The sequence below is a fragment of the Silurus meridionalis genome, chromosome 5 (genome assembly GCF_014805685.1).
Source record: "Silurus meridionalis isolate SWU-2019-XX chromosome 5, ASM1480568v1, whole genome shotgun sequence".
Taxonomy (NCBI): Eukaryota; Metazoa; Chordata; class Actinopteri; order Siluriformes; family Siluridae; genus Silurus; species Silurus meridionalis.
The window spans coordinates 10,664,734-10,689,619 of NC_060888.1; the positions used below are offsets into that span (position 1 = coordinate 10,664,734).

Genomic DNA, 24,886 nt, shown 5'->3' on the forward strand with positions numbered 1-24,886 from the left:
CTCATTCTATATTATTATTATTATTATTATTATTATTATTATTATTATTATTATTATTATTGTTGTTGCTCTTTTTAACTATAGATTTTATTTTTGTTGTACCCTTGATTATAATAAGTTTTAATCCTTTCCCAAAAATTTATATATTTTATGCTGAGCAAAAAAAAATATGACTAAATAAATAATCGGAAAGTAGTTCATTTGTGATTGGTAGTTGTAAAGTAAGTGGTAATGGTACTCATTTTTATATACACCCTGCAATGCTTCTTTGTTTGGTTACTATTGTGACACCTAATATTGTGCAAATTGTACAAATGCAATAATAATTGCAAAATAAATATTTCAAGTTGACATGAAACTGCTTGTGCATTATTTATTGACTGCCAACTATTCTTGTTTCATTCTTACAAATTAGCTTTTTAAAATTGTCAAGGTGTTTTTGTCAAATTGTCAAGATTGGAAGGTGTTTTTTAATGCAGGAAAAATTTACTTTATATGAGTACATACCAACATGTGATTTTGAGCGCATGGTTTTGCATCAATCTGCACAAACCAGAGAAGCTCCACAGGAAGAGCACCTTGTCTCCTAGCAACAGCACTCTCAATTCTCTGCTGGTGTCAGTGCTCGAGGGTGAAATCAGCCTTGTTGCATAGAATCAAAATGCCCCATTTTCATTTATTTCCTCATGGATATTCATGGTTTGTAGCATTCACATATTGCCATCAGTGGCTTTACATGTGAGACAGATTAAAAAGGTTTTAGAAGCCTTGCTAAATTAAAAGTGAAAGCTAAATAAAAAAAAAAATTATATACAATAAGTAAAAAAAAAAAAAATTATAATTAAAGGTATATGATCAGTGATTATTACAATGTAAAGGTAACTAAGCAGACAGGCAGACAATCAAGGCAGCAAATTCTGTGATAGTATTTCTTAGACAGTGCTGTCAGTCAAACAGATACATCAAATATATTCAAGCACAAAGGAAGTTTGGCTAAATGAGCATTGTTGCTTTATAAAGAGATATCAGAAAATTAGTGTATCTGCATTATAAACATGCTTTGGTGCAACCAAACAACTTCCAGATAAAATACTATGCTTACCGTCCCACTTGACATGAACTGTAGCAGTTGTGGTTACTTCAGAACTTCAGTTATTGCATGGTACTGAAAATAATTCATCATTGTTGGGAAAATACTGTCAAAGTCTTTAGCTATGCCTCTGAGTACTGTTTAGAAATAAACTCAAGTTTTGCACAAAGCATGGCCTGTATGGCAAGGTGGCAAGAAGCCTTTCCTGAAAAAGCACCACACTAACTTTTATTTGTGCTATGCAAAAACACACCTGGAAGAATCTGATGTCATCTGGCAAAAGGTGCTTTTGTCTGATGATACCAAAATTGACCTTGCCACTAGAACATTCTTATTAATTCTTTATCACCACATTATCCGTGAAAAGCTGCTTTGAGACCATGTTCATTTGCTATACAAATACAAATTTATTAAATTGAATTGAACCTCCTCTGGACTGAATTCCAAACATGAACTGCAAACACTTTTTGGTTGAATTGTTTGGCACAAAAAACTACTATGAACAATAATATACAGATGAATATATATATGTATTATGAACATGCTATACAGATGCCTATTACTATACACAGAGATTTAAAGAAGGATGTAAGCGGTGGACATAATAATATTGCTATAACTATAAACAGAGGACGGGTATATATACAGTGGTGATAAGTTTATGGTGAGCAGCAATACAAAAGAGCAGTGTGCAAATGAGCAAAAATTTGTGTAAACAGTCCGTGCAATAGCAAAGTGTAAGGTGAGGAATAATCAGTGTCTTGGTGAGCATAAGTTTTTGTTCAGAGAGTCCATTAGCAAAGTGATGGAGTGTGAGGTGTGGGGGGAAATGTGGTAGTGCATCAGTGAGTGTCAGAGTTCACTAAAGAGACAGCTCTAGGAAAAAAGCTGTTCTTTAGTCTGCTGGTCCTGGTCCGGAGGCACCTGTAACGCCTGCCGGAGGGCAGAAGAGTAAACAGTCTATAGGCGGGATGAGAGGAGTCCTTAAGAATGCTGCGAGCTCGACGCAGACAGCGTTTCTTTTGGATGTCCTCCATGGCTGGGAGTGAAGTCCCTGTGATGCGCTGGGCAGTTTTCACCACCCACTGCAGTGCCTTACGCTCGGCAGCAAAGCGGCTCCCATACCAGACTGTGACACAGCTGGTCAGGATGCTCTCTACTGCGCAACGGGACTTATTGTCCAAGTGTGTGAGCACAGAGTGCAGTGCCATGGAAACTGCATCTTCTGTGCTTCTATTGCTTCGGTAGGCAAACTGGTGGGAGTCAAATGTGGTTGGCAGAGAGTCCTTCAGGTGTGCCAGGACCAGCCGCTGAAAGCACTTCATGACAATGGGTGTCAGTGCTACAGGGCGGTAGTCGTTCAGGCACTTTGGGTTGGAGTGTTTTGGCACTGGCACAATGGAGGTACGTTTAAAGCAAGTGGGAACAGCTGCTTGGGCAAGAGACAGGTTGAAGATGTCAGTAAAGACCCCAGCGAGCTGCTCAGCACATGCCCTGAGTACGCGACCAGGGATGTTGTCTGGTCCAGCGGCTTTGTGAGCGCTGATCCGGCTCAGTGCATTGCAGACATCTGTGGAGGAGAGTTTGATTGGAGCGTGATCAGCCGGGAGTTTAGGCTTTGTGGCAGTTTCTTTGTTGTCTCTCTCAAAGCGAGCATAAAAGTCATTAAGCTCATTCAGAAAGAGGACATCAGTGGCAGCGAGGGTGGAGTGGGAGGATTTGTAATCACTGATGGCCTGGATGCCTTGCCACATGCGTCGAGGGTCACATTTAGAAAAATGCTCCTCTATCTTCAGTTTGTAGCAGTGCTTGGCCTCTTTGATGCCCCTCTTCAGGTTAGCTCTGGATGTGCTGTAGGCCTGAGCGTCACCTGACCTGAAGGCAGTAGTGCGTGCCTTCAGCAGGAGGCGCACCTCCTTGTTCATCCATGGCTTCTGATTTGGGTATGTGATGATCTGTTTCTGGGTAGTAACACTGTCTGTGGTGGAACTGATGTAATCCAGAACAGAGGAGGTATAGCAGTCAATGTCTGTGTGAGAGTCACTGGTGGCCTGAGAAGCAAATGTACTCCAGTCTGTGTGTAGAAATCTTTCCTGAAGTGTGAAATCTGCGTCTGCGGGCCACACCTTGATGGTTCTCACTGATGGCTTTACTCGGTTGATGAGGGGGGCATATTTGGGGGTGAGAAACAAAGAAAGGTGATCTGACTGTCCCAGGTGGGGGAGGGGGGTCGCAGCGTAAGCTCCAGCCATGTTTGTGTATACATGGTCTAAAGTTTTGTTCCCTCTGGTGTGACATGAAACATGCTGATGAAATTTTGGAAGAACTGCCTTTAAGTTTGAGTGATTAAAATCACCCGCAACAATAAACGCAGCTTCCGGGTGAACAGTCTGTTGTTTACTGATGGCCGCATAAAGTTCTTTCATAGCGAGCTTAGCATCAGCATCAGGGGGAATGTTAGCAGCAGTAATAATGGTGGAAGTGAACTCCCGCGGTAGATAAAACGGTCTACATTTAACCATGAGAAACTCCAGGTTAGCTGAACAATGACTCTCGACAATAACAGAGTTCGTGCACCAAGCTTTGTTGACATAAATGCACAGTCCACCGCCTCTGGTCTTACCGGAGCCATCTAATGTCCTATCTGCCCAGAGTGTGTGTGTCGTCCCGCTAGCTCAATAGCGTTGTCCGGAATGCCGCTGTGTAGCCATGTTTCCGTGAAAATCATGACATTACAGTTCCGAAGTTTCATGCTGTGTGTGATGCTGAGTCAAATCTCCTCCATTTTGTTCACCAGCGACCGAACATTGGCGAGGAAGATGCTGGGTAAAGAGAGCCGGTGTGGTGGAATATATATATATATATATATACGATGTGGTGGAATATATATATATATATATATATATATCGATGTGGTGGAATATATATATATATATATATATATATATATATATATATATATATATATATATATATATATATATATATATATATATGAGCAAGCAGTGGCGACTGTGGCAAGGAAAAACTCCCCGAGATGGCCATAGGAGAGAAACCAGACTCAAGAGGGAAACGATCCTCATCTGGGTTGCACTGAATGTCCATTCGTAGCAGATATACGATGTTGCAGGATACAGTAATGATGATAAGAAGCGAAAAGTAGTCCTGAGTTAGTGTAGGAGACTGTTGACATTAACTACAGTCCAATCCATCCTCAAAGCGCCCGTTAACATTAACATTACAATAATCCTCCATGCTTCCCAGTGTAAACCACACATTCAGGAACTCTTGGTTTACCCTCTGTGAGTCTAACAAAGACACGGCAGTTAAAACAAAATTAAAACATCTCAAATTTGGAGGCATCAGACCAAACACAGTTTTCCATTGATCTACTGTCCATTCCTTGTGTTTCTTGGGCCAAGCAAGTGTCTTCTGCTTGTTGTTCTTTCAAAGAACTAATTTATTTTCTTCATATTTTGACCATGAAGGCCTGACTCCAAACAGTGGATATTAAAATATGTCTGCCACTTGAACTCTAAGAGGCATTCATGTTAATTTGTGGTTTCTGAGGCTGGCAATTCTAATAAACTCATCCTCTGCAGCAGATGTAGCTCTTGGTCATTCTTTCCTCGGATGATTCTCATTTAAGCTTGTTTAATCATAGCATTTAATGGTTTTTGAGATGCCACTTGAGGATAAATTGAATGGTATTGTATGAGCAAGTCAGGTGTGGCAAAAACATTTGTGAGGGTATGTATGTATGTATGTATGAGGACAGTGTGACAGCAGTGAAGTGTGCAGCAGGAATGACAGACTGGTTCAAAGTGGAGGTGGGACTGCATCAAAGATCGGTTCAGAGCCCTTTCCTGTTTGCAGTGGTGATAGACAGGATGACGGACGAGACAGTATTGGAGTCTCTATGGACTATGATGTTTGCGGATGATGTGATTTGTGGCAAGAGTAGGGAGCATGTTGAGAAGAACCTAGAGCGGTGAAGGTAAATGCTAAAGAGAAGGGGAATGAAAGTCAGTAGAAGTAAGACAGAAAACATATGTGTGAATGAGATGGAGGGCAGTGCAGTGGTGTAGATGCAGGAGGAGGAGGTGGTGAAGGTGGATGAGTTCAGGTACTCGGGGGTCAACAGTGCAAAGTAATAGAGTGTGTGTTAGAGAAGTAAAGAGTAGAGTTAAGAGAAGCAAAAGTGAAAGAGAAAGTTTATAGGACTGTGGTGAGACCTGCTATGGTGTATGGTTTAGAGACATTGGCATTGACTAAAAGACAGGAGCTGGAGCTAAAGGTGGCAGAATTAAAGATGTTGAGATTTTATTGGGAGTGACGAGAATGGACAGGATTAGAAATAAGTTTATTAAAGGCACAGCGCATGTAGGCCATTTTGGAGACAAGGTAAGGGAGGCTAGATTAAGATGTTTTTGACATGTGCAGACAAGGGACATAGGGTATATAGGTAGAAGAATGCTAAGGATGGAGCTGCAAGAAGGCTAAAGGGAGTATTGATGGTTTCTATAATTGCGACGATTAAGAGGTGGATTTAGTCGGGTAAGACCACACTGAAGGCCCAGGCACCAAATGCACGGCCTACCACTGCTGTATACAGTACATTTTATGTATAGGAAAATGAATAGCTACACTTCAGATCCACTAAACATGGCTCTGTCTAATTAATTGATCAATCAATCAATTCAAATAGTGTTTGAAAATTCATGAGTCTATGTGCATTACTACTAAATGTCCACCAGGCTGGGACTGGTCTTTCAGTACCCCTACTTAGTATAGTTTGGGTTTGGAATGTTGGTTCCATTGATGAAAAAAGATTTTGCTATGGCTAAGGTAAATAATTAGTTAAATTATCATCAGGTCTTAATACAAATCTGTGTAGAAGCATTTGACTATAAACAAAACTTATTTTGAGTTGAAGGGGGCTTGAAGGCTTGTTTCAGAGCAATAGTCTCTGCTCTAGAAATTACTACCAGCTAGTTATGAATGAAAACCAGTCTAGTTATGTATCTGTACATGACTTTACGAAACATTACAACAAATAAGTAGGTTTAATGTAAATAGAAACCATGCAAATTAAGAACTCTGCAGTTAGTAAATTGGGACCACATGAAAGAACTCTGTGAGGTGCAGGTGGGCTGTCTCATACCCACATAATTGTGTCAGTCATATCCTCTTGCAGTGATTCATTCATTCTTCTGTTTTTTTATGCTGTTTCAAGTGACATTTGAGTTAAGTTTCATGCTTACAAGGGTCTTTCTCTAAGAGAGGAATGTGTTAACCAGTGAGTGGGATAAATCATTTAAAACAACAAGAACAAACATATTTAAGTTGTTAAGCTACTGAGTTAACCTGACAAATATGTGAATACTAACTTGCAGTCAGTGCTTTGTTAGGAGTGTCTTACTCAGGGCTTGGGGAATTTGTATGGACTCATTAAATTCTGGCTCAAAGTGAAAGAATTGAGTATCAATAGATCCCTGAGTGAGACACATCATATCAGTCAAGTTAGTTAACTACGAATTTGTATCAGGTTTAGTTTCTAATTATTTATCAACACAATTTACATTGTATTATTTCACCTATTATCTACCTCAAGTAGCTAGCTTACTAAGTCTCATCTGGCTAGTGGCTCCTTAAATTCAGTGCCATGACGATCTCCTCAATGTTGTAATCAAACATTGTCAACTTTACTACAAACAGCAGTTCAAGGCATTTTATGCCTTATATGTCTCTTTAAAACAATTGTCCTAAAGAGACTCTGAGATATGCACAGTACTGCTTGAAAGTTTGTGAACCCTTTAGAATTGTCTTTATTTCTACAAAAATGTGGCCTGAAATATGATCAGATTTTTGTCTGTCCTAAAGCTAAATAAAAACTACACAATTAAACAAATTGATGTAACAATTTTTTTTTTTTACCTTTATTTTTACATATAAATCATACAACATTTATTTAAAAGGTTACTTATGGTGAGGTGTTAGCAAATAGCAGGAATGTCTATGTTTCTAGTTTGTTTGCAGGTGTCTTCACCAAACAGAGTTATGGAACTGTGCAATGTATTTTCTTAGTCAGTAAAGTTACACTGGAGTGTGTGACAAACTCATGCATTTTAGGTGTATGTCAGCCAGCAGTACTAGCAGACAAGCCATAAATTTATGTAACTATTTATGGCACATTGTTATGAAATCACTTGTGATTTAAATGGAATTGTCACAAAGGCATTTTAGAAACATATGCCTTAAATGATTAAAAATGTTAAATGGTTAAAAAAGCATTATTAATACAGAAAAAGGACAAGGAATGTGTGTGTGTGTGTGTGTGCGCGCGCGCTAGTGGTGTGACGTTACACAAAAATCACAGTTTGGTTTAATTTCGGTACAGTTAGGAGGAAGAAATGCAAAACATAAAATTGCTTGTTGTTTTTGATTTACACAGTTTATTATTATTCAAATTTGTGATAAAAATGTGAACAGTTTACATTATATATTTTATAAAAATTAAATAGAATAAATAAAATTAATGCAATACACTTTTTTATTATTATTTTTTAGTATTCAATTAAATTGGCACAATTTAAACTTATTAAATCAAATTAAATAAATGGAAATATTTAATTAAATAGTAACATTTGTTAGACAGCATTTGGGTAATTCAGATGTGTGTGTAAGTGTGTGTTTTACATTTAATATTTAATTTTCTAAAGATATGTTCTTATAAGTACTGTACTTATTTTAGCATACTTTAACGAATGTCTTCATTCCTTTCACCCTTCATCCATTCACTCCCTCGATGTGTGGAATTGTCAAGATTTTCTCCTTTTAAGAAAAAGTCTTGAAGCTGGACATAAAACGCATGTTAAAATGCAAACATAATAAAGAAATCCATAGCACTAGCATTTAGCATATTAAAATAATAATAATAATAATAATAATTAAATAATTAATAATAATAATAATAATAATAATATTATTATTATTAATAATAATAATAAAAATGCACCCAAAGTGTGAGGCTGAGACTAAAAAATTTGCGGTCCGCCACTTAATACGTTGCTGAGGGAACTCAGATTTTAACAATGTTCCACACGTAAAAAGCATTGCATACATTACACGTGTACCGAACCGAAAGCCCTGTACCGAAAAATGTTGGTGTACCCTATTGTACGAATTACTTACCGGGAATGAGATGGCAGCGGAATGCAGTATAGGAAGAAGCAAAGTCAGTGTGATCTCTGAGCAATGTTTTGCTGGCAAAGCTTAAGTTCTGTCATATTTATGGATCTTACGGAGACATGTACAAAATAAAGTGACAGAGTGACATACAACTTGCCATTTTCCAGCTTTGGCCAGTTAAAGCTGTTATGTGAGGTCAGAGTTCTATAGGAGACCACTCAAGATCTTCCACCTATGTAAACCATGGTGATCGGAAAATTCAATGCTACAACAACAAACATTCCTATACAATTATGTGTTTTCAACTTTGTTATAAGAGTCTGCGGAAGAATCACATATGGATGAAAAAATCAGCTGAAAAAATTGAATTCATATACAAGTTCATATGTTTTACATGGTATTATATACAAGTTTAATATCCGTGGAATTACAATTAACTGTTTATAACTGTTAAATGTGGTGGTACTATTGGGGATTGTTTTTGTGCAAAATTTTTTTTATCTGTGTGAGTTTGCTAATATTTTTATATCTCACATACTACTTTTGGCCAGCTAACGGCTAATTTATACTCAGTAATATCAGGCAAGTTAATCAGTTGATAGAAACTATTAAGCTTTTATTTGCAACATACTTCTGTAAACCCAGGAGTACATTAAAGTATGTACAGCTGTTGTGTCCGTGCTATTATGCCATTCTGTTTGGTTCTATTGAACTATTTTGATTACAGCTTGTGTAAAAATACCCTGCGGTACATGTCATTCTTCACCATTTGTGGTAACTGGAGAAAAAAGAGAAATGTCTGAATAAATGAGGTATAATATTACAGTAATATACACATAATAGCTTTAATAAGTTATCTCCAACTTCTTGTACTCTTATTTCCAGGGCAGATATGTTCATAGCATATATAATTAAAAAGAGGTTTTAGTCACGTTAATACTGCATTATGTATAACAACATATTTTCAAAGTTCTAACACTTTCTTTTTCTAAAGCATCTACATTTTCACATATCTACACTATATGATTTATGTTTTATGTTTTTTTTAAACAAGCCTTAAACATGTCTCTGTGATATGTTTTGTTTTTCACCTCATTGTTTTATACTATAACCATTTACAAGGCATCTTTTGCACAAAATGTAAACTCTATCATGTTGAGTTGTTCTATGTAATGTGACAAGCAAAATAATACAAGGATGATGTAATACTAATTCTATGTATAAATTTATCTTCATAGGCTCATAAATATTAGGAGGCATTTAAGAAACAATATATATAAAAAAAAGAAAAAAAGAAACAGATTATCTTCACATAGAAAAAGCTAAGCCACAGCGAGAAAAAAAAAAAAAACTGCTTGTGCCACATATAAACTCCCCCGGAACAATAATAAAATACCATCATTTTGTCACAATTAAAGGCGGATGAGGCTTGCATCCTGCAAATCTCTTTTTTTTTTAATAATATAAAGAGTCTAATCAATCTAGAAAGAGGCAGTCTTTGGTGAAAGGGCCAGAAGGCATAATTTTACTACCGTTACCTTCTGCCTATTTCGCTTTGCCTCATAAAATGAATGTTGTTACCACTGTCGGCTAGTTCAGGATATTGTTCTTCTGACAGCACAAAATAACCATCATAGCCAGACACTTTCCCACTAGAAAGCAATTGCTGCTTCTCAGTTTCTGTCCATGTTCGGCTGCCACGCTCACCAGTGAGAAGCCTGTTCTGTTCATGGGCCCATGCCTGCGCCACTGCTCTTTCCTTTGCCAGCTCCAACACATATTCCCTGGCCTCACTAGCTGAGGCGCCATAGCGCACATTCAGGCCAAGTGCCCCCGACTGAAGCTGGATGTCAGCCAGGTGCTTGGTCCTGCCACCGACCATTGATGTCATCTGTGTTACTGTCACATTTACACCATTATCAAGGACACGTCCCCCAGTGCCACTGATCACAAAAAGGTCCTCCTCTAGTTGCCCAAGCTTGATGAAGTGATGTGTGTCTCGCCCATCCACAGTGTAGTGGAGGCCCTCCAGGTAGACAGCACCATGGATAATAGTGGCCAGACGCCGACTATCCTCACTAGCAACACCAATGATGTCAGCCAAAGCAATCCGATTCATTATGGAGAATTTTATGCCCTTGCCAAAAATGGTGGGGAGGGTTGAAAAATTAGGTGTTTGGGTCAAACGCTGGTGCAGGCAGCCAATGGACTGAGACATCGGTAACCTTTCTAAAGAGATGAAGGACCTTAGCTGCCTCTGTAGCTCACATTGAATACCAAGAACAACCTAGAAGCACAAGCACAAAATACATGGCTTAATTTGCACAAAATACATAGACATATATTAAATAATATGATCTAATAAATTCTGTCCTAATCAAAATAAAAAATAGATTCTCATATATAATCTCACAATATATTCACAGAAGCTTGTGAAAGATTAATACAAACTTTTAAAAAAAGGTTAATAAAACACAAAAGTATTAAATATATACACTCATTGATAATTTTATTTGGACCTGTTCCCTTGTACCTCTAGCAACTGATGTAAAGTGCTAATTAGCAGCAGGGTATCACATAAAATCTTGCAAACACACAGCAATAGCTTCAGCTAATGTTCACAAAACACATTACTGGAAAGAAAATGTGATCTCACGGGTTTTTATCTTGACATGGACAATTAGTGGGTTGACTTGGTTTTCTTGCAAGGAACAGGAATTTAAACAGGATTCATGTAGCTTGCTAAATGCTTTCATATTCTCATTATAATCCATTTTTATATGATAAAAATAAGGCAGCTAGCAACATGCACACCTTAGATAAATAAATGCTTCAACCCCTCATCATAAAGATTCAACTATATAGCAATAACTATAGTTAATTTATATGCGGTATGTTAAATACTTACTATACTTGTGTCCCAGTCCTGGGTTTTGGTTTGGGTCTTCATCATTTCATAATTCTGTTCCGCACTTTCCATATCAGGTTTAGGAAACCCAGGCACGACGTTATGGAGCTGAAATCCGAACAGCTGTAGCCAGCTGCCAATATCTGCTTATACAGACACAGAAAAAAAATACAAAAATGTATAATTTTATCATTCATATTCTCTAAAAACTCAAATTAAAAAGAGCAACTTTTACAACTTATCAATAGTTTCCACTGATAATATCAGAATAATATTTTTATTTATTGCTTAGATCTATTCTATTTTTTAAAACAATCAGACGAAATAAGAATTATTTTTTTGACATATTACATGAAATACCAATTAGGCTGAAATTTGTAGACTGCATTTAAAGTTTAATAAGTTAAATAATTATAGCATAAGTGTCTATACAGCATTCACCTATAAGATTGTTTATAGCAATAGTGTTTACTGCATGCAATGTATTCTTAAGTCTTTATATAAAATATATGTGAAGTGCTATTTCACCTGAAGTAAACTGAGTGACCTCCTCAATATTTCCCACTGGGCAATTGTTTTTAAATGTATAGAGATTAAAAGGCTTTGGGTTGGTGCTGAGCTCAGCCCACAAATTGTAGTCGGGTGTTGTCCACCTGCCTGCTACCACATCATAGTCCCTTCTCCCAAAATGAATCAACTTTGTGATTGGATCATAAAGTCCACCATGGAATCCAATAATTAAGTGAAATGATGGGTTAGAGTCTTGATAAATGTCCCCATAAGGAGTGTACTGGATCTCCTTGATAATTTCTCCTTGACTACTAAAAATAGCTCGTGGTGTGCCGGTATTGTCACAAGCCACATAGTACTCCTCACCACTGCTTAGCTCCATGGCAATGATGTGGCCTTGAAGGTCATAATAGAGGGAGGTGATTCCAGAACTGCTGTGGTTGTACATATGCGTTACTCTCGTGGGATTAGCCAGATCTGCATAGAAGAACTGCAGGTGGTGGCCAGAATTGGACTTGCTAGCAACACGCCTGCTGAGGCCATCATAGCTGTACTGGATGCTTTCCTCCGAAACCTTATTGTAGACACTTATAAGGAGCCCATTGGAGTTGTAATCAAATATGTCATTGCCCCTCATGCGAAGAAATCCATCCTCATCCATGTTGTATTGGATTTCACCTAATCTGGTGATGCGGTCACGGAGATCATAGCGAAGTGGTGTAAGCCTAGAGCTGGTGCCATGGCTCAGGAGGTTGATGTTACCATTGAGGTCATAGCTGTAGCGCCACTGGAGGCGTTCATTTAGCAGTACACTCTGAAGCTGGCTGTCAGTATCGTATTCATATGAATATCGCGTGATGTTGCCATCCACACCAACCCGGATTTCACAAACAACAGTGCGGCCCATGTTGTCATAGTGCACTGTCATCCAGTAAGCAATCAATTTGAGGATCTCATACTGTATCTCCACTACTTGCCCATAGGCATTGTATATCTTAGTGTGTTTAATGGCTTGTGTAGTAATGACCTGGTTAAGATCGTAGTTTATAACACTGAACTTTCCAAATTGCTCGATGCGACCAGATACATCCACATAACGATAAAGATCAATTGGAAGAGGGGTCTCATTAATCACGGCCTGCATGCTGGTCACACGGAAACTGTTGTAGCTATAGTCAAAGCGTGCGTTCACCAAACCCTCTTCGCTGAATCGGAAGATCTGACGTCCAACCAGGGGGCCTGAAAAAAATGGATTTAATCTAAATGACCATCTGAAATATTGTGTAAAATTTCTGAAAATACCAGATTAAGTCTATATCCATCATACTTAAAAAAATTACATCTTGACTCGGCTGTAGTAAGAAGCTTCTTATATTCGATAAAGCTAAACCCCTCAATTCTTCAGTAACTATTGTAATAAAATGGAATAACAACATTTGAGAAAACCATATTTATATGGTTATCATATGAGAAAACCAATTTAAGCTTGTAATCAAACAAACCTTTGTTGATTTATTCATTGATACAGACTCAAAGCACTTGTGTAAGCCACTCTAGATAAGGCCGTAAATGCTGTAATTGTTTAATGATTGACTTTTAACAAAATGTATATATTCATTTACAGCATTTATAATCAAAATTTGCTCTAAATGTATTAAAGACTGTATTTAAGACACAAGTCAAATGCTGTTTTGGAAATAGGTAATTTCCTGGAACTCTTCCAACTAAAACAAAAATAAAACAGCAAAGTGGAACTTACCACAGCTCTTGTATTTAATAACAGTGCAGCAAGATTAGTTACTGTGTAGTTACAGTGAGGAAAATAAGTATTTGAACACCCTGCTATTTTGCAAGTTCTCCCACGTACAAATCATGGAGGGGTCTGAAATCGTCATTGTAGGTGCATGTCCACTGTGAGAGACATAATCTAAAAAAAAAAAAACCAGAAATCACAATGTATGATTTTTTTAACTATTTATTTGTATGATACAGCTGCAAATAAGTATTTGAACACCTAGAGAAAGTCAATGTTAATATTTGGTACAGTAGCCTTTGTTTGCAATTACAGAGCTCAAACGTTTCCTGTAGTTTTTCACCAGATTTGCACACACTGCAGGAGGGATTTTGGCCCACTCCTCCACACAGATCTTCTCTAGATCAGTCAGGTTTCTGGCCTGTCGCTGAGAAACACAGAGTTTGAGCTCCCTCCAAAGATTCTCTATTGGGTTTAGGTCTGGAGACTGGCTAGGCCACGCCAGAACCTTGATATTCTTCTTACAGAGCCACTCCTTGGTTATCCTGGCTGTGTGCTTCGGGTCATTGTCATGTTAGAAGACCCAGCCTCGACCCATCTTCAGTGCTCTAACTGAGGGAAGGAGGTTGTTCCCCAAAATCTCGCAATACATGGCCCCGGTCATCCTCTCCTTAATACAGTGCAGTCGCCTGTCCCATGTGCAGAAAAACACCCCAAAGCATGATGCTACCACCCCATGCTTCACAGTAGGGATGGTGTTCTTGGATGGTACTCATCATTCTTCTTCCTCCAAACACGTTTAGTGGAATTATGACCCAAAAGTTCTATTTTGGTCATATCTGACCACATGACTTTCTTCCATGACTCCTCTGGATCATCCAAATGGTCATTGGCAAACTTAAGACGTGCCTGGACATGTGCTGGTTTAAGCAGGGAAACCTTCCGTGCCATGCATGATTTCAAACCATGACGTCTTAGTGTATTACCAACAGTAACCTTGGAAACAGTGGTCCCAGCTTTTTTCAGGTCATTGACCAGCTCCTTCCGTGTAGTTCTGGGCTGATTTCTCACCTTCCTTAGGATCATTGAGACCCCACGAGGTGAGGTCTTGCATGGAGCCCCAGTCCAAGGGAGATTGACAGTCATGTTTAGCTTCTTCCATTTTCTAATGATTGCTCAGTGGACATTTTTTCACCAAGCTGCTTGGCAATTTCCCCGTAGCCCTTTCCAGCCTTGTGGAGGTGTACAATTTTGTCTCTAGTGTCTTTGGACAGCTCTTTGGTCTTGGCCATGTTAGTAGTTGGATTCTTACTGATTGTATGGGGTGGACAGGTGTCTTTATGCAGCTAACGACCTCAAACAGGTGCATCTAATTTAGGATAATAAATGTAGTGGAGGTGGACATTTTAAAGGCGGACTAACAGGTCTTTGAAGGTCAGAATTCTAGCTGATAGACAGGTGTTCAAATACTTATTTGCAGCTGTATCATACAAATAAATAGTTAAAAAAACATACATTGTGATTTCTGAATTTTTTTTTTTAGATTATGTCTCTCACAGTGGACATGCACCTACGATGACAATTTCAGACCCCTCCATGATTTCTAAGTGGGAGAACTTGCAAAATAGCAGGGTGTTCAAATACTTATTTTCCTCACTGTAACCTGCATCATGACTTCTTTTTTCTTCTTTCTTTATCTTTTTCTATGCTAGCATTTTATTCTTTGACTTTTTCATTGCTGTTTCTTATTTCATTCAATAACTAGCTTTATCTGTTCTTTCAAAAGGCCAATTTTGTTTCAGTGAAATAAGATCAGTTAAAGAAAAGGTTAAACCCCAGTGGATTGGAAGACAAAATGATAAAACAGCAAGGGTGCTGGGGCATTATTTAACTAAGGGAAAATGATTGTGGGGTTGTTACATAGTACGTAAAAAGATTTGTTTACTTATACTATGAACCACCACTTTAAGATTTAATGTCACTCATGCTCACATTAAATTAATCCAAACCCGCTCTTAATTAAAATAAGTGCTGCAAGACAACAATGATTGACCTTGTATTTCTGCTAAAATTGTTAGAGTTATGGACCCTTAAATTGTAATTACACAGGGGATGTTTACTACAATTAGTTTTAGCACATAAAACTAACAAAGATATTGAGGGTTATAAACAAGGTCCTCTGGATTATAAGATATATATTATTTACACAGATTCCAATAAAAGTAGTAATGGTACAGGAAAGGTCAAGCTTTTTCAAGTGTAGTTAATTAGCATGGTTTATCCACTTAAATGTTGGGCAAGTGAATTTGCTCAGAGGCAGTAAGGATGATTAGAGAATTCTTGCTTTGTACGTGCCATGCAAACGTGATATAATGGGTTTTTTTTTCTTTCTTTCTTTCTTTCTTACTTTCTTTCTTTCTTTCTTTCTTTCTTTCTTTCTTTCTTTCTTTCTTTCTTTCTTTCTTTCTTTCTTTCTTTCATTGAGTGCATTAAAAAAATTGTTGAAATACAAGCATAGAATGGTATATTAATTTGTCAGTTTGTGTGACTAGAATTTCTTCCAAGAAAAAAGAACAAACCTGTTTGCCTGTATCTGATGGTACAGACAAATCCATCATGCATAAGGTGGATGGTTTTAATCATTCCTGAGGTGTCATCATAGGTAAATGTGACCAATGTGGTGTCATAGATGATCTCAGACAGACGAGCCTGCTTTGTGTATTTGTATAGAACACGACGGCCTGAACCCAGGTGGTGAGTCTGGAGCAAACGTCTGTCACGAGTGAAGTCCTGAATGATGTGGGCTCCACCATCTGGAGGACTGTATATGTTTCTGTAGTAGCCCAATGAAAGCATGGACTGCAAGCTGTGACGTACCATGCTGGGCATGGTCACAGCCAGAAGCCGGTCAGTTTGGTCATACTCAAAAATGTATCTGCGTTGGCTATGTAACTGGAGCACAACAGACTATGGACAAATAAAAAAAACAACAACAAAAATAATTTGAAAAGATAAAATAATTAAACAAATAAAGGCATTTATTTGCCATGGTATTCTAAAGGAAGCAAATTTGTTGTTTTTACGTGTCATATATGGTACAACAGGCATTTATTATATGATTGTGCAATCATGCACTCAGTTGACTCATCATCAACTGTTAATTATTATCTTACTACTGGCTATAAAAAAGAAAACTTTACATGGGTTGCATTTTACTTGCAATATTTCCACAAAGGAATAATCTGGACATTGGCAAATGAACAAAGATCATGCTACCTTCTCCATGAATGAGTAGCTCCAGATTTTGCCATTGACCCATACTCTAGACACAACCCTCCCATTTTCATATTCCAGTTTTTCAGACCAGTTTCCACGGTGTATGCTGGTGATGAGGCCTTGTGCTGAATATGTGGCATTCACTTCGTTGTATTTGCTACTAGGTGACCACACAATGGGCCGTCCTAGTTCATCATAAAGAATCCTTAAAGTAAATTTTCGATGGTCGTCATAGATTTTGCCCACACGTGTGGCATGGTCAAAGTCTATGGACAGCAGATTTCTGTTATGAGCCTGATGATAAACACAAACAACAAAAGGGTTAGAGACATCACAGAAACTGTATAGGCTTATGTTATTCTCACAGATTAGGTCAAAGCTTGAAATAATGACACTGTCAATATTGATTCTTCATTCAATATCCATCTTTGTGATTAGACTTAATGCATGCTATAGACCAGCTAGTAAACCATAATACAGAGCCTTTTAGTAAAAAATGCAATATAATTATTACTAACTAAACGTTTGTACCATAAATAAGGAGGGCTCAAATAAAAATATATATTTTTTTTGTTTGTTTCAGTCACTAAACCTTTCCATTCACCACAAGTCAGACTAGATGACATTTGATATTTTCCTTTTCCGTTACATGACAAAAAAAAGATCAATAAGTCAATGAACTTCTTTTTGTCGCTTGAAAATGAACAAGAACCATACATGATATGGGATATTAGTACTGAAAGAGTTGTTTAGTATTTCATCAAGCTAACACATGACTTGGAATAAACTTTACAGAAGAGTTTGTAGAGAAGTCTCTCACTAGGTAATGGTGGGAATCTGTGGTGTAACGGTGATGATTGACAGATAAAACCCACTTTAAAGTTTGTAGGCAACTGATCACACATACCCGCAGCTTGCATTCATAGCTTGTGTTATTGGTCTTTGATTGCTCTCGTCGCTGTCTCCATTCAATCACACTTGGATTGTGTTCACTGGGAAGTGTAATGTTGCACCTGGTCACAGCTGGGTTGATTGTCCCAGCTGACAAATGTGGCTCAGTAACAAGTGTCACATACATGCCACTGGCAAAGGTCACATGAAAAGAGCCATCTGTGCTTACATGGTATGTGTTTTGTGCATGGTCTGCAAAAGAAGTGGTTAATGTGTGAAATGTTGAAATCTATCAGCATTACAGGTTCGTGCAAAAGATGAATATGAATATGAATATGGGTAAGGTGTTGCTTTTGCTTTGCAAAAACAACACATCTGTTTTTCTCTTTATCTGTTTCTACAAAGCAACATAATCTACACTGTCAGTTAAAAGAAAATGTACTGTGCACTTTGCACTGCCAAAATGTATGAAAAAATGTTTGCTATTGTGCTTGATTTTTTGGGAGGGGTCTGTTGATTCACACCTCTGCAAAATGTTCTCACATGCAATACAACGATCATTCAACGAGATATGTATGCAATTTAATAACATAAAACTATCACTGTTTTTTAAACCCAATTAAACTCGCAGATGATTATTCTAGTGTGTTATTCATGTTAAAGCACAATAAAATGAACAATTACTACTATTATTCAGTACAACTTACATATTGCAATTAAAGCCTGAATTGTTTTTTTTTCACTCTTTCAACAGTGGTACCCAGTAAGCACTTATACATATCTACAGCACATGCATTTTAAATCTCCACAATGCCTCAGTGTCAATTACATCATGTGGGATCATTTGCAAAGACAGTAGCACAGTAGTGCTTGTTCAATCAAAAGTTACATTCAGCTATTCTTGTCTATGATGTAAAGAAAACCCATCAACATGGTAAAACAGCAGCACCTCGTAACAATATATTAAATCATCAAACTCTGATATCCTTACAAACTGAAAGTGATTTTTTCAGATTCTGCTCAAGTTCTTTTAAAATATTTTCATTGTGAAATGAACAACTTGGATAAAACCACTGAGAGTGGCATTCAACAGTTCTACATGAATTACTGAGCCAAGTACTAGCAAGCTAATAAATTGTAACATGAAAAGCTAAACTAAATAAAAAAAGGAAATAACTGTTCTAACAGTCCTGACACAGCCTCTTTCTCTTTAAAAAGGCCACTCATGCTGGCTATAGTCTGTGGTAATAGATGGAAAATGGCTTCCAGGGAAAAATGTCCTGACATTAAATTCTAAAAATTAGACTTCGGAATTAATAATAATGATTGAATACTAAACATGTATTCACAATAAGTTATTACATATAATATCAATATTTAAAAGGTAAGCAGTAATAAATAATGAATACACCAATAAATGTCTGCATGCCACTCTCAAACACAGTTTTACAGTATTTTCTTTCTTAATAATTGATTGATTAATAAACAATGAAATGCCAACCTGCAAATGTTAACCTGCAAATACACAATTATTCATTCCGAATATAATATAGTAATGCATAGATGTAGCTTACATGTTTAAAGTTATCTAGTAACTGTTATAAATCAAAATACATTTTGTAATTATAATTAAAATATTTTGACCAAGCTATTTTGGGGTACTGTATGAGAGGATTGAAATAATAACACAAAAGATATAAATATAGATTTGAAGAGACAGTAGAAAAACTATACATGGCAACCCATGGCTCGTCAATAGACATACCTTGACGAAATGTGAAAATGGTGTCAGAAGAGGAAAAGTTAGTGACTGTAATAAAGTTCTCTGAGTTGGAGCTGTCTACTTCTACCCGGACTGACTTTTCCATGTTGTCATGGAAACTGCTGACTTCTGCAGTCGGAAAGGTGACATTGACAATATGTCCTTCACTGTTGTACCTATTCACACAAGAAGGCATTTTCAGCAAAGTCACTGCAGTACAGATCTGATTTATGCAACACAAAAGAGCAAATGAAACCTTTTTTTATTAAGGACTGTGGACACGTATTTGTAGCTAAGACACATTTTTCCAAATATTTGAGCTAAAATCCGGTTGATTACTTTTCAAGATTTCTTTTGGAGTGACTAGCAATTATATATAAAAAAGTGGGTGTTCACAGTGTAACCCGCAGTACGTTTCTGACATGATGGCTAAAAGCAATTTAAGTTGAATACACCACAAGATGGCACTGATAACTCAGTGCCAAAAGACACTCACAACTAAAGCCTTATACTCAGTGGAATAGTCTGAAATAATATTAATTATCTATGAGCTGTAGTCTGATTGAGGAAAGCCACACCAAATGCATGCACTCAACATCTCTTTTAAAGTCTATTTTTCTACATGAGGGCAATCCTAAATGGCAGAGGAGGGTTATTATATGAAAAGCTGAGCCTTACTCATACACTGTGGTCCATCCATTCTCATCAGTCTTTGTTGCTAGGAGACCAGTGTTGCCATGGTAAGTGAGCTGGGCGATGTCATGGCCTTGGGTAGAGACCCTCTTGAGGAGGTGGCTGTTGCTGATGGTGAGCCAGTGCACCTGACCTCTGGGTGCCACTAACCAAAGGGGAATCCCATTGGCATCACGCCGCACATGGATAGCACTGCCATCCCTACTGATCACAGCACTTAGGTGCTGATTAACTGAATAAGTAAAATTGTACAGAAAATCACCAGTGATCAGATGTTTGGTGTGGAGGTGTGTGCCATTGTGGCTGAATAAGTAGAGCTCTTGGTCCACCACTGAGGCAATCGCATACATTTCAGCTTCATTTAACTGTGGCTGATTAGTGCTCATAGAGCGGATCCGGATATTTCCCAGGTCAGCAATGTAGAGTGTCCCATTGGGTGCAACTGCTAACGAGGAGGGTGCTTCTAAGCGGGCATCACGGGCATAGCTGCCATCACCTGTGGCCAGTCAGAAAGCAAGATTTAAAATAAGAGTTCTGGATATTCATGTTAATTTCCCTGAAGCATACCTGTCAACTTGTCTATTATTAATTTATGAGTTAAAAACTGATATCAAAAGAAATGTTCATTTATTTCAATTTCAGCAGCTGAGTGCTGCTCAGAGAGTGCTGATTCTGATTCTATGATATGTGACATGATGAGAAATATCATGCTTCAACTACGGTGAAATGAAAGAAAGGATTTGTTCTTTTAACCAGTAGGAAGGAACAATAAATTCTGTTCCTTCCTACTGGTAAAAAGAACAAAACCTTTCTTTTATTTTTCCTCCTCTCATTCATAAAAAAATAGAAAGCATTATGTAGATGGAATTTACTGACATCCACACAAGGTGAATAATAAATCCAATGCTTTGACATTAAAGGGCACTTCGGATTATATGGTACTTGTTCTCTGTAATGTTTATTTTTAATTTTAAACCTTTTGTACATGAAGAGAAAAACAAAAGTGAGTTCACCCCTCACATTTAGCAAAACAGATTTACTATTCTCTCAAAATAGCTCAACATACACCCACTATTGTCTAAGTATCTGGCAACAGTTGTAACTACACTCTAAGTGAACATGTCAAAACTGTGTCCAAAGTGTCAATATTTCGTGTGAGCACCATTCTTATCTAGCACTGCCTTAATACTCCTGGGCATGGAATTCACCAGAGCTGCACAGGTTGTTGCTGGGATCCTCTTCTACTCCTCCATAAATATATCATGGAGCTGCTGGAGCGCTTCCACACCTTCTATGTGAAGATGCCTCACAGGTGCTCAATAGGGTTCAGGTTCGGAGACATACTTGGCTACTCTATCACCTTCACCTTCAGTTTCCTCAGCAGGGCAGTTGTCATCTTTGCAGTGTGTTTTGGGCAGTTATTATGTTGGAAAATTGCCATTTGGCATAGTTTCTAAAGGAAGGGGATCATGTTCTGCTTCAGAATGTCACAGTATGTTGGAGTCCATGTTTGGACACATGTTGGAATCTATGCTTCCCAGTACTAGCAGCACTTGTGCAACCTCAGACCATGGTGCAACCACCACCATGCTTAACTATAGGCAAGACACAGTTTTTCTTACCAGACTGGTATCACTTCTCTCCTTTTTTTCTAAATCTCTGGAATGCACTGTTTTCGAAACTACATGCTGCTTGATCAGCCAAGCTGTTATTTGCACTTATTCTCCTAGACCTTTTTGCAGCATTCAACACAGTCAAACAAAAGACTGTCCGGTCTACCCTCGGGAGCTTTGGTATCTGCAAAGCTGCTTGGGAATGGTTTGCTTCCTACATGGAAGGTTACTCATACCAGGTAACATGAAGGGGGGGTCCACATCTGCCCCATGCAGACTTTCCACTGGTGTCCCACAAGGCTTGGTACTTAGCCCCCTCTTTTTCATGTCCTCACATGGGTTTTCTTACCACTGCTATGTTGATGACACTCAACTCATCTTTTTTCCTCCCTCACATACCACAGCTTCCATTGAATCTTGGCATGCTTGGCAGACATATCTTCCTGGATGAATGCTAAACTAAAACTCAACCCCAGCAAAACCAAACTGCTGGTAATCAGGTGATTTATCACCAGGTCAGGATCTCAGAATAACTCTTCATAACTCTTTGCTCTACCCTTCAGACAATGTTCACAACCTTTGGGTAACTTTGGAGAATTAACTGTCCTTCTCCTCACATGTTGCTAATGTGGCTCATTCTTGTCAATTCCTTTTCTCCATGTCCCATGTGCTTGTTCAGTCTCCTGTCATTTCGAGATTGGACTACTGCAACTCTCTGCTGGCAGGTCTGCTTCTGAATGCTATTCATCCATTGCAAATGATACAAAACGCAGCTGCGTGACTTGTGTTCAACCTGTCCAAGCTCTCCCACACCACCCACCTGCTGCACTCCCTCCACTGGCTTCCGGTAGCTGCACATACCAGATTTAAAACACTGATGCTTGCCTACAAAGCCAAAAATGGACCAACACCCTTTTACTTCAGAGACCTCATCACTCCTCGTACTGCACCACGCTGCCTGAGATCTCTAGCACTGCTCGACTCGACCTCTCTAAGGGTAAAAGGTAAGTATACTTTAAGGCTCTTCTCTGTTTGGGCAGTGAGGTGGTGGAACAAACTTACCCTAGAGGTCTGAACAGTGGAGTCCCATCTTTAAGCAACGGGTGAAGATCTACCTCTTCCTGAAACACTTAAACTAACACTTTCCAAGTTTGCTTGGTTAAAAAAAACTCTCAACAGAGTTGCAGGCAGATTTATCTTAAGTTTGTAATCTAGCATGCCAGTGTAGATTTATTCATTGATAAGGAATCAAAGCACTGCTAAATGGCACAACTGCAAATGTAAATGTATATGTCAATGCATGGCCACACATGCTGGACACCATCTGGGCCAAACAAGTTTATCTTAGTCTCATCAAACATAGTTCCAGTAATTCATGCACTTGGACAGGTTGTCTTTAGCAAACTGTTTGCAGGCTTTCTTGTGAGCCGGCTTCTGGGATGACAGCCATGCAAACTTTTTAAAAGCCAGCTTCTGCACCTGACACACAGCCAGAGGACTCAAGTTTTTTGATTGGGGCCTGTTCTCAGTTGAACCAGTCTTGGAAAACCTCTGTGGCCACTGCACTGTAACTTAGTTTCAAGGTGTTGCCGATTTTCTTATAGCCTAGTCCATCTTTGTGGAGAGCAAAAATTCTCAAATACTCATCAGGTGCCATGTTGAACATCCAGTGGTCATATGAGAGAATTGTACTCAAAGCATCAAATTTTAACTGCTCTAATTCAAGATTTTAACATGATAAATAGGACATGCGACTTTGCATGGTTACACGACGTACAGCTGTTATAATGTGTGCTCACTTTTGTTGCCAGCTATTTTGACAATAATGGCTGTATGTTGAGTTATTTTCAGAGGACAGTAAATCTATACTTCTATACAAGCTGCACATTGACTACTGTAAAGTACATCCATCCCTTGAGAAGATATACTAAAATGTTTGGGGGTGTACTCATATATAGTTGTAGTTGCATGTTTGGAAGCTTCAACTGCATGCAGATAAATGGTAATTACTGGGCCATAATAAAGTCCATGTTAACTACCTGCAAAATCCGTCAAAATACTGGGAGCTTTGTCTACATATAAAATGATATAAATTTAAATGTGTCAGTAACTTAGACACAATATTAAACCTGACTATTTTTGTACAAGACAATTAACCCCAGGCTCATGGTTTATATAACTGGCCTGCATTACACTGCAAATTAATTTCTTCAAATAAATTAGCATATTCTTGGCTTCCCCTCAACTCACCAGAGAAGCAGTCGCAGTTGGGATCAATTTTGCAGTCACAATCAGCTGGAGCTCCAGCCACCACAGAAATCTCACCATTGGTGGTGACCTGCTGGATGCGGTTGATCTTTCGTTCATCTGTCTCAGCAATGTACAGCAGCCCCTGGTGTGACACAGCGATAGCTTTAGCTGCTTCCAGAGTGGAATGCACAGCCAATTTGATGAGCAGTGAGTGATCATCCCCTGGGACTTGGCAGTGGATTGGCCGGCCAGCTACAATGCGCACCTCCAGGCTCTCTGACACCTGCAACACGATGTTGTTGTCCAAGATGTAGAGGGAATTGTCCATGGGATTAATAGCCAAGTCTGTTGGCCATTCCAGACGCACCTATTTTTTACAAAATGTGACCAGATATGTGAAACATTATTGCTGTTTGACAGCATTGAACTGTATATCTTATTTTTAACATTTGCAGCTCCATAATTAACAGTATACAAGTTACTAACAACAGACATCCATAATCATTATACATTCACAAATAAATTAATATTTATACATATATATTTATACAGTTCCTATGTACAAGATAGTCTGTAATGGAGGGATGTAAAGAATGGACTAGAACAAAGCCAGGATAAATAATACTAACACACAATCTTCTTTGTGTCTTTACGTCATTGTAGTAATAAATATACTAGAAAATCCATTGGAACATTGTGGAAATTTGCTTATTATTGGTTCTCTTTTTGTTCAAGTATTGGCAAGAATTTGATCAAATTAATTAGTAACACATACCAGATTTTATATATATATATATATATATATATATATATATATATATATATATATATATATATATATATATATATATATATATGCATTCAGATGTATAGCTCATTCTTGACAGTAAGCAATGCTGAATTCCTCAAAAATATCACACTTAGATGCCTTCCTGGAACTTGGAAACTC

At 38.0% G+C, this 24,886-nt stretch overlaps 1 protein-coding gene across 6 annotated transcripts in view; it reads right to left on the reverse strand.

Annotated features, from left to right (window-relative positions):
- Window positions 1–7,990: 7,990 nt before the first annotated feature.
- The window catches only part of LOC124385965 (teneurin-1-like), a 269,690-nt gene continuing 252,794 nt past the window's right edge, over window positions 7,991–24,886 (reverse strand). For 4 of the 6 annotated variants that reach the window (XM_046849510.1, XM_046849505.1, XM_046849506.1 and 1 more), the window contains 9 exons: window positions 23,938–24,304; window positions 20,060–20,570; window positions 19,385–19,557; window positions 17,636–17,871; window positions 16,729–17,022; window positions 16,032–16,419; window positions 11,718–12,938; window positions 11,190–11,332; window positions 7,991–10,568 (listed from right to left, as the gene is read on the reverse strand). In XM_046849510.1, coding sequence (XP_046705466.1) covers window positions 9,816–10,568; window positions 11,190–11,332; window positions 11,718–12,938; window positions 16,032–16,419; window positions 16,729–17,022; window positions 17,636–17,871; window positions 19,385–19,557; window positions 20,060–20,570; window positions 23,938–24,304 — 4,086 coding nt within the window. In that variant the 3' untranslated portion in view covers window positions 7,991–9,815. The remainder of the gene's footprint in view (window positions 10,569–11,189; window positions 11,333–11,717; window positions 12,939–16,031; window positions 16,420–16,728; window positions 17,023–17,635; window positions 17,872–19,384; window positions 19,558–20,059; window positions 20,571–23,937; window positions 24,305–24,886) is intronic. The other 2 variants (XM_046849507.1, XM_046849508.1) reach the window with 2 other exon arrangements.